This window comes from Centruroides sculpturatus, unplaced genomic scaffold (genome assembly GCF_000671375.1).
Source record: "Centruroides sculpturatus isolate CEXI.00-Female unplaced genomic scaffold, Cexi_2.0 scaffold508, whole genome shotgun sequence".
NCBI lineage: Eukaryota > Metazoa > Arthropoda > Arachnida > Scorpiones > Buthidae > Centruroides > Centruroides sculpturatus.
Window position 1 is genome coordinate 88,259 of NW_019384691.1, and position 18,742 is coordinate 107,000.

The 18,742-nt window shown below is 30.9% G+C and overlaps 1 protein-coding gene across 1 annotated transcript in view; it reads left to right on the plus strand.

The window, feature by feature from the left end:
* The first annotated feature begins 2,584 nt into the window (after positions 1-2,584).
* The window catches only part of LOC111627329 (protein transport protein Sec31A-like), a 38,792-nt gene continuing 22,634 nt past the window's right edge, over positions 2,585-18,742 (plus strand). The window contains exons 1-11 of the mRNA XM_023370881.1: positions 2,585-2,697; positions 11,471-11,596; positions 11,915-12,004; positions 12,252-12,447; positions 12,516-12,608; positions 12,726-12,863; positions 12,927-13,069; positions 14,624-14,735; positions 17,582-17,734; positions 18,277-18,408; positions 18,489-18,713. Coding sequence (XP_023226649.1) covers positions 11,484-11,596; positions 11,915-12,004; positions 12,252-12,447; positions 12,516-12,608; positions 12,726-12,863; positions 12,927-13,069; positions 14,624-14,735; positions 17,582-17,734; positions 18,277-18,408; positions 18,489-18,713 — 1,395 coding nt within the window. The 5' untranslated portion in view covers positions 2,585-2,697; positions 11,471-11,483. The remainder of the gene's footprint in view (positions 2,698-11,470; positions 11,597-11,914; positions 12,005-12,251; positions 12,448-12,515; positions 12,609-12,725; positions 12,864-12,926; positions 13,070-14,623; positions 14,736-17,581; positions 17,735-18,276; positions 18,409-18,488; positions 18,714-18,742) is intronic.

Consider the following 18,742-nt stretch of genomic DNA (forward strand, 5'->3'; position numbering starts at 1 on the left):
GTACATGATCGGTAATGATGTGTTGAGGTAAGCTGTTCTATTCAGAGATGTGTCCACAAATATCAAGTGACCCAGTGTACTCCAGAAAAGCATTCCCCATACCATAATTCCACTGCCTTATTTGTGTCTTTCGTGCTTTTAGTAATACCTGTAAAAAGTGTTATGGCACTGCTCAATACTATATTTTGTGGCAATGCTGAAGTGTCATTGAAGCACCCATGCTATTTTTAGCTGAATGACTATGTGTGAAATGACAGCCTGAAGAGTTGTCATTTGGCAGGAGAGGTCCACAAATTCGTGCTGTTTGCACCATATTCGGATCCCTCCATCTGCATGATAGAGCAGGAAACAAGATTCATCAGACCAGGCTACTTTTTTCCAGTCCTCAAGTGACTAATTTCATCGTTCCTGGGACCACAACAGGAGCCTTTTCCTATTTTTCTGTGATACCAAAGGTACTCTTGATGGTCTTCTGCTGCTAAAGCCCATCCTTTGCAAAGTGTGTTTTGTTGTGCATTGGAATGTGCTTTGTAATGCATCTGCATTGAATTCAGCTGTAATTTGTCATGTTGTAGCCCTTCTGTTGCTGCAGACTATGCATTCTAATCATCTTTCACCAGTCTTTTTTGACCAGAATTGTCCTTATCACTTGAAGTTTTTTTTCTCAACTGCCACTCTCTAAACACCCAAGATACTATTGAGCAAAAAAATCCTAAAAGAGACATCGTTTCAGAGATGCTGACACAGCTCTTCTTGCACTGACAATCATCCCTCATTAAAAGTCACTTAAATCTTTCGTCTTACCCATTTTGACATTAACTTCCATGATAACTATGTCATCCAAAGCTGAGCTTATCTTATAAAAACAACTCTGCATTGTTATGTCACTCTGCATCACTGTTGGGCTGATTTACTTTCAAATAAGAGGTGTGTCTAATTTTTTGGCCACTCAGTGTATAACCTATATACTGTATATATTGGTTTTATATATATGTGTGTGTGTGTGTGTGTGTGTAGAGAGAGAGAGGAATAGCACAAAAGTCAAATCTCTACTCTTAAGTAAGACACCTGGCTTTTTTACACAAGTGTTACATAAGTATAAGTAGCATATCTCAAGTTCATAAAAGAAATTTTATAACCAAACAGGAGTTGCAATAAGGATCTAGAAGAGCTGCATAAGGCTTGTGAGCCACAGTTTGGCTGCCTTTGCTACCTACGGAATGGTTGAGCATTATCTGTGATGGCTATTTCACTGCACATTTATGTTTTTTTTTTTTTTTTAAACTGGAAAATTCATGGTCAGTCAATGTTGGGGGCAGTGCCGGCCCGAGGCAAGTTTTAGGATGGAGCGAGATCCTATTATGGAGCCCCCTTGGTCAGTAGCGTAGCGAACATAACTGGCGCTCGGGGCACGACACTTTATTGGCGCCCCCTCCAGAAACACATATAGTTTGTCTTGGAGACCATTTGGGCACCCCTCTGCAAGTGGCGCCCGGTGCTTGATGCACCCCCTCGCTACGCCACTGCCCTTGGTTGCCCCAAATTTATACCCTTTAATTTTCTTTACCACTGAGGCGCCCTCTAGAACTTAGCACCTGGAGCGGCTGCTCCTTTCGCCCTATGGTAGGGCCGGCTCTGGTTGGTGGTATGTCTGTTACGGGACTATGTTTCCCCCGGGGAAGATCAGTTGGGAGTGTGGGTAGCTAACATGGGCACTTAGAAGGTATAAACATGGAAGAAATCTGTTAGGATACGGATATGACACGAGCGGGCACTCACTAACGGTTTTAATGTGATGATCGGTAGAGGCCGAAGTCCGTACGATGGAGGTATGAGCAGTATCAAAAATGTATCGGGCATCCAAGTGACATTCGACATCATCTTTCTCGGTCGGACAGTAATTGCAACGATTAGTGGCAATGAAGTTTCCAGTATTCAGAAAGGTATTAGCAAGGAAGGAGTTAGTGCACTCTGTTGATTAGAGTGGCCATTACCAATCACTACTAGATAGTCTTTAGGGCCATTACCGTGCCCAACCAGGGGCACTTTTTGTCGTGTGTATAGAGGTCCCAATCAGCGCGCAACTGGATTTGGCGGTCACGCTTGCTTAGTATTCTGAGATAATGTGTGTCGCATGCTCTGATGTTTTCATTGCAGGCAAGGGAGTCCACTTTCTCATCTATCTCTATGCCCATGTAGGCAGGTGCCCGTAAGAGGGTGATGGATGTGTTTGGCAATGCACTAAAGAGGGAGAGCAATAGTGCAAAAAGTTTGGGAAACACTGATATATATTAAGGCCATGCCTTTGTGCAAAAAAACATTATCTTTTACGCGAATTTTTTTAAATCACGATTTTAATATTTAAGCATTATTTAAATAATTTTAATTTGAACAAGTTATTCAAAATATCATTTAAAATTTCGAATTGACACCCCCCTCGCGTAACTTGCAAACGGCTAATTAAATTACAAAAATAAATTATAAAATGTATATATAAAAATATTGTAAATAAAAATAGTAATAATAATAAATTATTTAATAATAATATATCAAAAATTAATCTTCGATAAAATTTAAGTTAATAATTTTTTTCATTTGTACACGTAGGAAGATGGTGGCGCTGATGGTGAAAGTGTAATGCCACGTTGATGCTCTGTTTGATGTGGTTTTTATATCGAGCCGGTTTGGAGAATATCGGTGAGTCGTTAGGTTAATAAACATTTAAATTGATAAACATTAAGCATATTTTACGCGCTCGACGGTTATCCATTTAAAATTTCAACTGTTTTCTTTAAAAAATATCGTTTAATCACGTGTGATCTATGACATTGATATTTGAGAGTCGAATAAAATAAAAATCCGGCTTAAAATGGTTGTAGAGCTGCTGTCATTTGGTAAAAGTGACGTGTTCTTACTTTATTTAAATAATAAAAATGTTTGTTTGACGTGAATACTCGTTACAATTACTCGAACAATCACTCTTACTGTTTTAATGTGATATAAGATATTAATTTTGCATTAAATATGTAAATTAATGTTATGTGATCTCGTGCAAGATGTAACATCAATGGAGTTATGTTATGATAGTTTGTGTGTGCGATACGCTACGGAATATGTTTAGTGTTTTTTAAATAATAATCGGAGTGCGTGTGTCCGCTGTGGCTCGTGAGCCGCACGCGGTTCTAGACTCCGATTGTGGTCCTTGTACTTGTGCGCTTTCTTTTAATAAACTTGGCACATAATGCTTACACGTATATTACATTTTGTGAGTCTTATGATTGTACACTGTGTAAGGGTAACTCTTAACTTAACCTTGAACGGGCAACCTGAAAGCTTAGAGTATGTTTGTAAAGTTGGAGGAATTAAATTTGACCACCCGTGGTGTGTGTATATATATATATGAATTTATTTATTTAACAGCCAAATGAAGATATATATCATGGGTGAATTAAGCACAAAAAAAACCAATATCCACAAGGAATTACTGCTGATTGTTGGTGTTTTTAATGCTTAATTACATGTACCCAATTTGTGTTGTTGAATATATAAAATCTATACAATCTTATATACTTGCATTTAGTATGCATAACAAATTGTTTATTAAAATGCAAGATGATTTGTAAAAAGTTTATTGACGTGATTTGATTATGTAATAAATAGTTATGGTTTTCGGTAATATAGCAAAGATATGACCAATGTGGCTGTACAAGGCATCAATATCAATAATTAATCAAATATAATGTATTAATTTTTTTTCATTAAGCTGATGATAACTACATACATTTCAAATAAAACAACTTGAGGCTTAATATATTATACTTATTTTAATAAAGTGTAGCTGCAAGATGAAAATTTATAGACAGGATAAAAATTTACAGGATGCTTCCTGTAATAGTGAGCCTGCTGTCTGTCAGAAGAAGATAAGACTTATTTAAAATTGTATTTACCATATGTTAAAATATATTTAAAATTGCTCAGTATTTACCATATGTTAAAACAAAGTGTGAGCATGTTGAATGATGAGAATGATTGTTTTGTTCAAATAATAGTGAAATGAATTGGATTAATGGATTTATTTCAGTAGTAGTTGCACCCAGTTCCTGAAAAATAGAAATACTGACAATAGTCATGCTTTAATAGTAAATACTTTCTAATAAACAGCACAGTCAGCAAACTGAAAAAAAAATAAATTATAAACAGCATTCTATGTATTAGAATGAATACGGTATATANACTATCTTGGAAAGGACAGGAAGACCCAGAGGCTGTTGCTGATGTAGAACTTCTAAGATCGCAGAAATCTTGTAAGCTTCTTTCATGTCTTTCGTGTAGTAGTTGCACCCAGTTCCTGAAAAATAGAAATACTGACAATAGACATGCTTTAATAGTAAATACTTTCTAATAAACAGCACAGTCAGCAAACTGAAAAAAAAATAAATTATAAACAGCATTCTATGTATTAGAATGAATACGGTATATATTGAGGAGTCTCTTGCTTTTTTTGCCATATAAGAACTTTTACTTTACACAGTAGGGGCCATATTTTATTGCTGTGCCACTACCAATAATCATTTATTATTCTCATTATGCTTCATAAAAATAATAATCACATTAATTTCTTTTTTATTTAAAAATGCATACTGATTTATTTTCATGTATTGTATTTTTTAATTAATTTTTTATTTGAATTTATGGCATGTAACATATGTTTATGTGAAATNCAAAAATCCTACAGGTTACTCTGAACACATCTTTTTCATCTGTATAATGCATGTCTTAAATGTTCCTATTATCTGAAATACTGGAAAATAGTAATGATTGTTCTTTTAAAGAAGCCAGGCTGTTCAAATAAATTTTATCCAATCAGTTTTCTTCCAGCCCTAGGAAAAGTTCTAGAAAAGATTTTCTTTACCAGATTGACATTTCTTAACAAAATATGGTTGTATGTATATCTACTAATCAATATGGATTTATTCAAGGAAAATCTGCAGAGGATGCCATGTGTAGGCTCACAACTTCCATTGAGATTGGGATCAGGAATTGCCTTTTTATTGCTGTTCTTTTCCTAGACATTTAAATTGTCTAGGAAAAGAACAGATTTTGATAGCATGTGGCATTTGCCATAATCAATAATCTTTTATCTGTCAACTGCTCTATATATATATATATATTATAAAATTTATTTATAATGGTCAGGTAAATATATAGGATGCACCAAATAACTTCTTATAAAAAATATTTAGTGCTGTGCTTGTGAGATATTGGCGTGGTAAAGAGACAATATATTATTCAATGAGACAAACAGTAGACCCCTAGCAGTAAAATTTGGAAAGAATTAGCATTTCTATCTTAGAAACTATGAGAGAGACAGAAAAACAGTTAAATGAGAAAGTTTCAGAGCGATTTACTGCTAATTCAATGACGCTCTGAAACTTTCTCATTTAACTGTTTCTGTAAAACGTCCAGAAATGGATGATTTAAATAGAAGATGGAAACTTTACACATGATTTTTATCATTTACATAAATCGTACCCTTTTTCTCATATTCAAAAGATGGCTGTGATGAGACACCATTCCTGTAGATAAAAACTGAGACACAGCAATGTGCAAATGGTTGTTTATCATCAGATAGTCCTTTGGAGAGTATTGTGTCAACAAAAAATTGTCATGTTACATGAACGAAGAATATTGAGATGGTACTATGTGGAGAATGTAGACAAAGTGCTAAGGAAGCTGTTCATAAGCCTCATGATTTTTTACTACCCCACATATGACTGTGTGGAACATTTGTTGAACCATTCAATACCTAAGAGAATTTGGCAGTATTGCAGCTCAATCTTGAACAGCCAACCTAATGATTTGGGCATGCACATGTAAAGTAGCCTTCTGTTTGCATCATCTGTTTTTGTGGAATGTCATTTCCTATTAATCTAATACTCTGTAATTTTCTAATTTTCTTTTTCCTCAAGTAAAAAGAAAATTGCCAAAATCAGTTTCTAGGGTAGCAAAATATCAAAAGTTATTTAATTTCTGCAATAAATATAGTGTATTTGTTATAGCATATAAATTCATCATTTATTTTATATTCATTTTAAAATAATTTGAAAATATGTTTTTTTTTTTGTTTAGAATTATTTTACAAAACCAATAGTAGCATTTTTATCTTTATTAAATGAAATGTTTGTGTAATCAAGTCAGTCTTCAAACTGCTGTAAAAACTATAAAAAATATATAAATTCATCATCTTTACTTCAAAGCCAAACAATAGCCAGATTAGATCGGGCTATATTACTGCTATCTAGCTCAATCTAATCTGACAATTGTTTGGCTTTAATTAATATAACCATCTTAAAGATGTTTATTTCTTTACTTTAAAATAATAAAATAAATGCAGTGTGTTCCAAAAGGAATTCTACCATTTTAAATTATTTTTATTGTGTTAATTATTATCTGAGAACATTGGAATGTACAGTACATTAAAACATTGGAAAACTGTTAGTTTTACATTTGCCCATTAGTTTCTCGACTTGTGTACATCACGTGCAAGGCACATATCCAACTGATACTCAAGTTCTTCCCGTGCTCTCTACGGTACATACTATGGCAGTCGCAATTCTATCGATCCTGCAGATTGTTCATGTTGCACAGTGGTGAGTGATTCTGATTTTGCAAACTGATGAATGCAAAATGCCTTGCCTTCTGTATTGTGAAGTAACCATTTTCATTTGGACAACAAGACAGTTGGGAGACAAAACGTGGACAGTTACCCTATTGGTTGATCTATTTTGCATACTTTTAGGGTAATAATTAATTTAACATAATCTCACACGTACCAATTTTTTCAATATAGATTTCATTTTCAATTATTTATTTTAGTAAAATAAAGTATTAGCCTTAGTGAAACTGAATTTTGAAAGTCTGTCAAGGTGGTCAGGAGCTTATATCCACTTCAATAGTCATTTTAAATAAACAATAGATTTACACTCTTAATTAATTTCAAATGTTTTTGGCAAGTATAAACTGCTTTCATCAGGCAACAAGAATAATGAAATATTAGAATATACATTATTTTCTTCGAACTGAATTTATCTCAATTTAATAATAATAGTCTTACAGCAGTCGACTCTGCTATAAGACTGTTCCCAAAGTGTGAAGTGGATGAAAGGATGGAGACTTTTTCTATCTTCAGTTATATTTGTGATTTTTTTTACAATCAAATTATTAAGTTATTGTGGTGCATACCAATCTGTACCACTTTTATAATCAGTTCTTAAACTTACCGTATTTCAATGCATATAACTCAATAGTTATCGGCATTTTAAAGATAATCTGGAAGGACATGCAGGTTATGTGCCAATTTTAAATTGCAATTATTGACTTGCCGCCTACAAAGCAATGGCTGCTCCTACGGGAACGGGTTATGCAAAGATTTTATTTTTGTTCTATAAATTTTCTGCAGGTTATATATGCACAAAAATATAATAATTAGAAAATCGCAAGTAACTCTTTTGATCTATTTTTAATTCTAATTCTCAAATAATGAAGAAAATAGCATTCCAACACAGTTTATGTAAATAAATTTTATCAAAGAATAATTATTTATTTGGAATTGTCAATTATTTAATAATTTTAGTCAATTAAAGACGAGACACTTCTTAAGCTTTTCAAATAATTACTAGCCCCTTAACGTGGCAATTTTAGTGTTAAATGACCCAGTTATACTTTCTCAAGCATTTGATTAAAAAATTATATTGAATAAACTACACTATGAAGATCTTGATTGATAAATATATTCATTACTTATTTTAGAGACTTCTACTTAGTTTAATCGACATTTTCGTCATATCTAAAAAATGTGTTATCAAATTATGACAGATTATCGTAACCAGATTGATAGAGCACATAGGGTGAAAATGTGAACTAATAATATATAATGAAAACTATTGATTTTTACAAAATGTTATGAGAAATGGACATTAATAATTTATTCTCTTGTCAAGGAGACTCCTAGGACATAATTCCATTTCATGCTGCTTTTCTTAGAGTAAAAAGTGCTTCAAATTTTATTTATTCTCTTGTTTTTCCTTCTCTTATACCCTTTATTTTACATACATTCAGAAATATTTTCATTGTTTAAGGTTTAAATACATTTTTATTTTGAGATAAACTATTTTAACATTTAAGTGTTGAAATAATAGATCAAATTCCTTTACGGAAGTCATGTTTTGAGTTTTCTAAACGTTTTAGTGAGTTTCTATGTAGTCCTAACAGGTTTATATCTGAAAATCAAATTGGAATGTTACAGTTTAAGCATTAAAACATGCCTTTTTTCATAATGTAATTAAATTCTTTACATGAGCTTGGATAATTTTTCTTTGCTTTGATTTTTTAATCTGTGTGATGACTGTATTCTCATGGTGATCAAACTGTGGCTCTTCTAGACCCTTAGTTGTATTGTCAAATTTGTATAATTAATAACTTTAAATGATAAAAGATCAAGAGAAGTTTGTGTTTGGATTATACAGGGTTTTCTAAAAAGAATTCTATCATTTTGAATTACTGTAATTATGTTTATTATTATTTGAGAATATTGTAATGTACATTAAAGCATTGGAAAACCACCCAAATTTTACATTTGCCATTACAATTTCTAAATGCTGTTATCACGTGGCACACATTCAACCAATACTCAAATTATTCCTATCACGTGGCATATCCATTGTTGCTCCTCCCACGGCAGTCACTGTTTTGTGGCTCCCATAGATTATTCATGTTGCACGATGAAGAATGATTCAGACTTTGCAAATTACAGTACAAAAAATGCTTTCTCCATTGCAGAGTCACTATTTTCATTTATGATTCTAGCGGTAGTAGACGACAAGATGTTTGAATTCAGATGAGAGGCGAAACTCCGACAGTTACTCTTTTGATTGATGTATAGTACATTGCATACTTCTCAGATAATTAACAGCAATAATATTATAATAATAATTATAGTAATGTATATATATATGTTATAATATATATGAATTTGGCAAGATAGGATAGAATTTTATTACATGTGTTTGACAAAAGTTGTTAAACTGTCAATCTAAAAAAAATTGTGACCCATTAATAATGTTACCATCTATATGTATTTAATTATTATATTAAATATGTTTATAAATAATTTTTTTACTAGTTAATTACACAAACTATTATTTATAGATATTATGATACATTATTATAATTTTCTGTGGATTATTATCTGCTTTAAAAAAATTTGGCTTTACAACATATTCTGTTCATAATAAAAATTATAATTTTTCATTCAAGTATTAGATTATTGAACTTGTGGCACACTTGAATAATCCATTTGAAGGTTGCAGTGCACACTAATATTAAGTATTATGGGACTGGGCTGCAGCTCAATTATAGAACTCTCCCTAATATATTTGATAGTTGGCTATTTCACATAACTAAACACCAAACGTATGCCGAAAATCTGTCGGGCTAGTTTTAAGGCTAATTATTAAATGAATTACGTAACCAATTTGGCACTAGAGGTAAGCGTTAGGCGCCATCNTCTATTAGATCTGTTGGCAATATTCTAAATTTACCATTATTAACTAACTCTGGTTTATTCAATACCCATTCCTCACTAACAAGAACAATCTGTACAAACAACATCGCTAGACTCGATACATAATATAGCTAGACACTAACCAAATGCCGAAATTCTGTCGGGTTAGTTTAAGGCTAATTACTAAATGAATTATGTAACCAATTTGGCTCTAGAGGTAAGCGTTAGGTGCCATCTCGTATTAACATTAATAATTATAAATAAATAAATTAATTTAAATAATTTAGAACCACTGGGAGAAAAAATTGGCCCAGAGCAGAACTCTAATCCACAACTCCTGCTTACTGTGCAGATGCGTTGCCAGTTACACTGTCTGGACCTCCAGTCCAATCTCCTCTTCCAGCATATATAAGATGTTATAACCATCAATGTTTTTTTTCTCCCAGCGGTTCTAAATTATTTAAATTAATTTATTTATAATTATTAATATTAATACGAGATGGCGCCTAACGCTTACCTCTAGTGCCAAATTGGTTATGTAATTCATTTAATAATTAGCCTTAAAACTAGCCCGATAGATTTTCGGCATACGTTTGGTGTTTAGTTATGTTATATATCGGGTTTAGCAATGTTTGGCTATTTCACACTTCTGAAATACAGTTGATAATAGAAGTACATTTTATTTTTTTATGAATTTTAAAATTTGTTATTTTAATTTTAATTTCTCTGGTAGTATAGAGATAATCTTCACATTGTAGTTTTAAAATTTGTAATGTGTTATTAGTACATACAATAATTACATGATATGTAGAACTGTGCAGAACAAACAATGCAAATAGCATAGATTGGAACTAATATGCCTCCACTATCCTGTTGACAAGGACTAGGTTAGATGATGATTGTTTAAAATAGTCTGATATTAGTTTGTCAAAGGCGACATGAGTGGATTTGTTTGCTATGAGCTTGTCCAAACTGCAAGACACAATGTTTCTTATCCTCCAGCATCGGACAGCTAAAAAGATAATGTTTCACTTCATTCGACACCTTACAGATATGAAAATTCTGTTGGATGGAGGTAGGAATAAAACCTACTAGTTAGGAATTCAGTAGTGTTTTAATCAATGGTAGGACTTATATTTGTAGAGATAATGGGGAAGAATTCCTTAATCCTACCGCTTTCTTCTGCCTCCACCAATCAAGTCAGAAACAAGCAATATCTTAGACACATTGAAACCCTTGAAATCCATAAATCTAAAAGTAAGGAGAACACTGTTAATTATAATGACAACCACACATTTAATACTTGGAAATAATGTTTTGAGGTTGGCACAACTAAATCCGACAGACTTTTTTGCCTCAGTTTTTTTGTTTTTAGTGTCCTTGTCATTGGAGTGTAACCAATTTTAAGATGTTTTTTTTTATTTTAAACCATGTTTGAAATTCTAATGTTTTTTATTTTCTGTCAACTGTTCTAAAGTGTTTGCGTTTTGAATAGTAAAGGTCATTAAACATGACTAAAAATGTTTGTTTAATGTTTAATCATGATTTTTGCTGCTGTATGTCATTGTGTGTAGTCAATTCAGGAAAAGGATTATAGGTAAACACATTTTAAAAATATTTTTACTCTATTTGATAAGTATTTTTTCTTAAAATGTGTGGTAAATGTTGATTTTTTACAATTTTTTTTGTATTTTTAAAACATATATTGCAATTTTCTTTGTTTTTGACTAGAATATTTAGAGAGAAAGTGAAAACAAATGTTTTTGTTGTTAATTTTATTACACAGAACTATTTAAAATTGTATGTAAATTATAATTTTCATTTTATTTTATATATATAAAAAATGATATCATAACTTTATTAAAGTATTAATATTTTATAAATCTCTAACAAATACTTTTTTTAAAGATAGTAATTCAAGATGAAGGTAAAAGAAATTGATCGTACTGCTAATATAGCATGGTCTCCCGCAAATCATCACCCAATCTACCTTGTTGCCGGTACGGCAGCGCAACAACTCGATGCAACATTCAGGTATTCGTTTCGTTTATAAATTTTGTTTTTCTTGTGAATCAGAGTAACTAGAACAATACACTTGCTCGCTTGTCTGTATTAAAGTTACCACTGATCACAACAGGTGGGTGGTGGTTGTTATACAAACTATGTTAACGGATCTTGAATTGCCACTGTTTTTACTTTCTCCATTGTCTTCCGTGGCTAATTTACACCCTGATTTCTATTGAATCGGGATGTAAATTATTGAAAAAGTTTTCATTTTAAATTTTTAAAAATTACATAAATGCAGAAACAATAAAATTGAAAATAAATAATTATAATATATTAATTTTTTAGTACAACTGCTGCCTTAGAAATATATGATTTAAATCTGACTGAACCAGATTTAGATATGGAACTAAAAGGAAGCATTGTATCAGAATATAGGTAAGTACATTTCCTTGAAACTGGTAAAAACATAAGATATTTTTAAGTTAAATCTGAAATTTACACTTGTTAATAATACAAACTTTGCCTTTATATCATTTTCTGATTTATTTGAATCCAATAGTAACTTTTTCTACTATTTCACCATTTCTTGATTACGTTTAATATGAAAATTTATTTAGTTTATTCTTGTACTTTCATCGTTAAACAATTAAAATCTCAAAGTTGAAAAATAATTATATTACAGGTTTCATAAAGTAGTTTGGGGGTGTCATGGTGTAAACAATGATGAATATACAAGCGGAATTATTGTCGGAGGAGCAGACGGTGGTAATTTGTTGTTGTATGATCCTGTAAAATTACTTCAGAATGAATCGGCGGTAGTTTGCCATAAAAATATGCATACCGGTGCAGTTCGTTCACTAGATTTTAATATATTTCAGGTAACATCCGTATGTAATTATTTTTTGCAATTAGATTCAAATTAGTTAACGATTTTCCTTTCCTTTAGCCAAATCTCTTAGCTTCAGGTGCTTCTGAATCAGAAATTTTTGTATGGGATTTAAATAATCCAACTAAGCCAATGGTACCAGGCAAATCTCAGGTGAGATACGTAGTTCAAAAAGTATTTGAATTAAATCTTTTTAAATTGTAATATTATTAAAGTGTAGATAATTTTAATTATATGCATATTAAGTATAATTTGTGTATTCTAAAACAGCCTTTAGAAGATGTAACGTGTGTAGCCTGGAATCGTCAAGTTCAACATATTTTAGCATCGGCATTTCCTGCTCGTTGCATAGTTTGGGATCTTCGAAAAACGGAACCTATTATTAAAGTTTCCGATACTACTTCAAGAGTAAGGAAATTTATATATAATAGATGATTAGTATGCAAAAATGTACATAAAAACTATTTTCAGATACGATGTAAGGTAGTTGCATGGCATCCTGAAGTAGCTACACAATTGTGTTTGGCTTCAGAAGATGACAATCATCCAGTTATACAACTATGGGATCTTAGATTTGCTACTGTACCTCTTAAGACACTTGAGCATCATCAAAGGTGATAATCCTGAAATATTTTTATTACAAATAAACAGTTTATACAAGTAGATGTAGCTCAAACAAATATACTAATACCAAAAATCCAGCAATGAAAAACACTTTAAAGACAAATGAGTTTGACCATCTTAAACAATCGTCAGTCAGGTTTTAACTTAGTAAATTTACTAAGTTTGCCTATTAAAGTATTTATTATTACTGAATTTTTGGTGTTAGTGTGAATATTTTTAGTATTTTGTAATTTAAATTTATTATTGTTAATAATAATAAAGTTTTAAATATTCTTTTTCACATGCACTCATAGCAGTAACTAATTTAAACAATATAAGTTGTGCATTTAGTGAATATTATATTACATTTTGACATATATACATATAATATAGTTTTCATCTGGTCTATTCCAGATTGTTCTTGTTGTTATTCTAGAACATTATACTAAGATGTAGATAGGAATGTAATCAGACATATGCTAGTCAGCCCAATAGCCAAAATAAAAAAGCCTTTATCCAGGATAAAAAATAATAATAATAATTTTTAGTTAAAGTTTGGTGATTGCTTCACATAAAGTTGGATTTAACATGTATAAAACATAGTTAACAAATTATTGAGAATGCCCAAAAGAATGGTTTCATATATTTTATCTCATTGTGAGGCTTTGGACAGGTCCAAACCTCACTGAAATTTGCATTAAAATCATTTATTTTTAAGGACAAAATTATCTTTTTTGAAGAAAAAATAGAAGTTAGAAATAGTTTTTCTTAATGAAAACAACACGAACTTTTAAATAATAGAACAATGGAAAAACGAAGATTGACTATCTCCGGATGGGAATCGAATTAAACTTCAATTTTGATCTCTCCTGCACCCCTGAAAGGTTTCAAATTGTCACCAGGTGACGAGGAGAGACCAATCGGAAAGTGGAATCAGAGGAAAACGAATAAAACCTGAGAAATCAAGGATGCAACGGTTTCTCCCAAAAGTTCCAAGTGGCAGATCTATTGTGTGTGTGTCTCGTGCCCATCTTCATTTCCCTCTTCATCTCCCAACCTCAGATCAACATCTGTCCATCAATGGAAGTCAACCGCATCGTCCCGGAGACATCAATGGAATTGGTCATTTGCGAACCAGGGACATTCCTTCAAAACAGGACTATCTTGGAAAGGACAGGAAGACCCAGAGGCTGTTGCTGATGTAGAACTTCTAAGATCGCAGAAATCTTGTAAGCTTCTTTCATGTCTTTCGTTCTTCTAAATATACAGTTTCTTGTAACCATAGAGTCTGTCTCAGGGCCAATTGCCAACATATGACTCTTTGCAACTGCTCAACCCTCTTGACGTTTTTGCACTCTGTCGGCAACCTCACACAAGACTCACAATAGCATTAAAAATGTGAGCTTTCTAGGAAGATGAAAATACAGAAAATCATTCTTTTGGATATTCTTTATAATTTGTTAGCTAAAACAGTTCATCATCCATTTAGAAGAATATGTAAAACATATATGCATATAATGAAATATTTTATTAAACTTTAATTTAGCATAAAATCCTTTTTTCAGGGGAGTTTTATCAATAGCATGGTGTCCCCGAGATCCAGATTTATTGTTATCGTGTGGTAAAGATAATATGATACTTTGCTGGAATCCCAATTCAAACATTCAAGGAGATGAGGTAAGAGAAATATTTATATTTCAATGTGTTTGTCTCTTGTGCAGTTTGTAAATGAATTAGCACTTTGCTTCTATATACAGTATGTTAGCATTGTTTATACGTTGCTATTATTTTTAGTAAAAAAAAAAATTTTAAAGAGTCAAGTGATAACATGATGAAATTAACAGACCTTACATAATCTATTAATTGTTTCATAATTATGTCAATGGAATTGTTGATAATGCTAAAAATATCTTTCTGTATGGTAAAAACAGTATATTTTTGAATCAAGGTTGCTTGTTGTTCTCCATTATATGTGTTTGGTTAGCACAATGTTGCTGTTGAGTANAGGAAGACCCAGAGGCTGTTGCTGATGTAGAACTTCTAAGATCGCAGAAATCTTGTAAGCTTCTTTCATGTCTTTCGTTCTTCTAAATATACAGTTTCTTGTAACCATAGAGTCTGTCTCAGGGCCAATTGCCAACATATGACTCTTTGCAACTGCTCAACCCTCTTGACGTTTTTGCACTCTGTCGGCAACCTCACACAAGACTCACAATAGCATTAAAAATGTGAGCTTTCTAGGAAGATGAAAATACAGAAAATCATTCTTTTGGATATTCTTTATAATTTGTTAGCTAAAACAGTTCATCATCCATTTAGAAGAATATGTAAAACATATATGCATATAATGAAATATTTTATTAAACTTTAATTTAGCATAAAATCCTTTTTTCAGGGGAGTTTTATCAATAGCATGGTGTCCCCGAGATCCAGATTTATTGTTATCGTGTGGTAAAGATAATATGATACTTTGCTGGAATCCCAATTCAAACATTCAAGGAGATGAGGTAAGAGAAATATTTATATTTCAATGTGTTTGTCTCTTGTGCAGTTTGTAAATGAATTAGCACTTTGCTTCTATATACAGTATGTTAGCATTGTTTATACGTTGCTATTATTTTTAGTAAAAAAAAAAATTTTAAAGAGTCAAGTGATAACATGATGAAATTAACAGACCTTACATAATCTATTAATTGTTTCATAATTATGTCAATGGAATTGTTGATAATGCTAAAAATATCTTTCTGTATGGTAAAAACAGTATATTTTCTTTACATTTTGAAGAATTTCTTAAAACAGGTTTTTCAGTAAAGAAACAAAAAGTCTTCGGATAGTTTAATGTCATAAAATATTATCAGGAAAATTTTATAAAGCCTTCATTCCAAAAGGGATTTAGATGTATTAAATACTCGGTTCAGATGTCACGCCAACAGTTAACTTAATCAAAAACTTCATTAAGAAACTTTAGACTATGAGGCGTTAAATAAAATTAGATTAAAATATTTCTTCTAATTTTATTTAACGCCTCATAGTCTGAAGTTTCTTAATGAAGTTTTTGATTAAGGGATTTAGATTTATTCAAACACTTTTATTCTTTTAATACAAATTTCTTACAAGCAGTAATCAGTGATAATGTTATATTACAAAAACTTCATTATTCTGATTTTGATTCAAGATATCATACTGTTTATCTCATGTTCAATCTCAAGATCTCATGTGAGCCTCACTAATATAGTGAGTTAGGTTCCAGACCATTGCCTTAAAGTGAATATCACCTCAAGGAAAGGCACTAAGCCTTAAACAATATGAGAGTAAAAATAATAAACAAACCTCCTTTGAAAACACCCTTAAGAACACATGCCAAAAATAATAAACATGAGTATAATATTAGCAAAATACACTTGTATCAACATTTTTGTTAGAATATTATCATAATAGTTATATTTTCTTACATTGATTATATAAAAGAATTTGCAACTATTATTGATTATGAAGAGATATAAAAGCATTGTCTTTGCCAATGAATGATAATTTGAATCATGAATCATCTTTATATACTGTTCTCTTACCATATTTAACAAAATATGGTGTTTTGTTTCAATAGAATTATGTTAAATAAGATCAGAAAATATTCAAAATTATTGAATTTGATTTCTATAGCATTCATATTAAAGATGAAATAAAATAAAATATTTTAATATCTTTAAAGGGAATAAAGAACATGCCTGCACAGTTTTGTAACATTGGACTTGAATATTCGGTATTATTCAGTACTTGGGTATAATCAGCCACACTAGTAAATATTCTGTGATTGGCTGAATGCTAAATGCTTGTATTCAACTCAAATTTGGACTGACTGAATATTTCATCAAAGGCAACTATTTAGCCAAATAATTAATCTTATTTTAGTTGAGAGAGAGAAGGAAGCAGGAAAGTTAAAACACAAAATACAATGAAAAGAACATTTAAAAACCCAGATATTTAAAAATATTGTTATTTATTCCTTTCCAAAACAGATATAACTTTAATAATTTGTCGTAAATAATTCTATCTTCACTGAACATACTGTATTTTCACTAAATACTTGCTGAAGAGGCTGCCAAAATAGCAATGAAACTCAATGATAAGATTTTAATCATTCACATTTCATCACATAATAATTTTTTTAAATGAAATGCTCAAAACAGTGTGTACAGATTTTTAAAAATATAGTTGTGTAGTCCTTAATCTTTTTGACCTACACTTTATATATATATATAAAGTGTAGGTCAAAAAGATTAAGGACTACACAACTATATTTTATAACCTTGCTAATTTGAACTTTTCACAGCCAAACATCCCATATAGTGATTAGTTTGGATTAGTGAAATTACAATGTAATTATAAATATTAAATTGAAAGGTATAAAAATGAAAAATTCTTAGTATTTAATTATTTAAAAGATTTATTTAATTTTTATTACTTTAAATAAATTTAAACATGAATTATTCTTACACTAAAACACTAACACTTTTTTGATTTAGGTTGTTTGTGAACTTCCAACGAGCGATCAGTGGTGTTTTGATGTAGCGTGGTGTCACAGAAATCCTGCAATAATTGCTAGTTCATCATTCGATGGTCATGTTAGCATCTACTCTCTAATGGGTGGACAGCGACAAGTCAAAACGAGCAGTAAGGTAATTTATAGTAAATTAAATTTTTTACTTAAAAACTAAATAGTTCTTATAGCTTTTTGCAAGGAATTATACATGTTATTGAATATAATTAACTACTATAACAGTTATAAATAAGTATAACTAATAAAAGAAACACTGTCTTTTAGCATTGTGTATTTTAATATTTAATAAACAGCTAAGCAAGTACTTTCGATATTGTATAAATGTCATCTTCAGGAAAAGAAGAAAGTATATTGAACATTTTATATAAATTTTTAAAAATATTCTGTCATGTTTTTAAAGAAAGAACACATAGCAAAGACTATAATTATAGGATTGTATGATTAATTAGCTCGTAAGAATGAAATGTTTTCTGGTTTTAAATTAAATTTGCTTTGCAGTTTATCATATTTTTTTTAATTTTATATTTTAAATAAAGGCATTTTAGAAGCAGTTAATCTAGTGTATGATATTTATATTACAGAAATGATAAGTTTAATGAAAAAACTTAATTTTTCAATTAATATAAAAGATTAGAATTAATATATTACTTTTATTATTAGATAGCAGAATCGTTTCCAGGATCGGACACTTTCGCTCAACCTCCCATCCCACAAAATACTACACGTCAAGTTTCAGTTTATCTTAGAAAACCGCCCAAGTGGCTAAGAAGACCTGTTGGAGCAAAATTTGGTGTAAGAAATTTTTTTTCTTATATTTTACTAAAAAAAAAAAATTTATAAAAGATATTAAAATAATAGTATTTTTATTATAGTTTGGTGGAAAATTGGTTATGTTTACCCACGAAAAGAAACAATCTGGTCAGCAGTTGCCTCAAAATATCGTTAACGTCAGTAGCGTTATTACAGAATCGGAACTAATTAATCGAGCGACCAAACTTGAATCGGCTCTAAGTACGGATAATCTGAACGAATTCTGTCAAGTTAAATTAAATGAGATTTTTGATAAACAAGAGAAATTGACTTGGGATTTTATACAGGTTATTTAGTTTGATTAATATGTTAAATG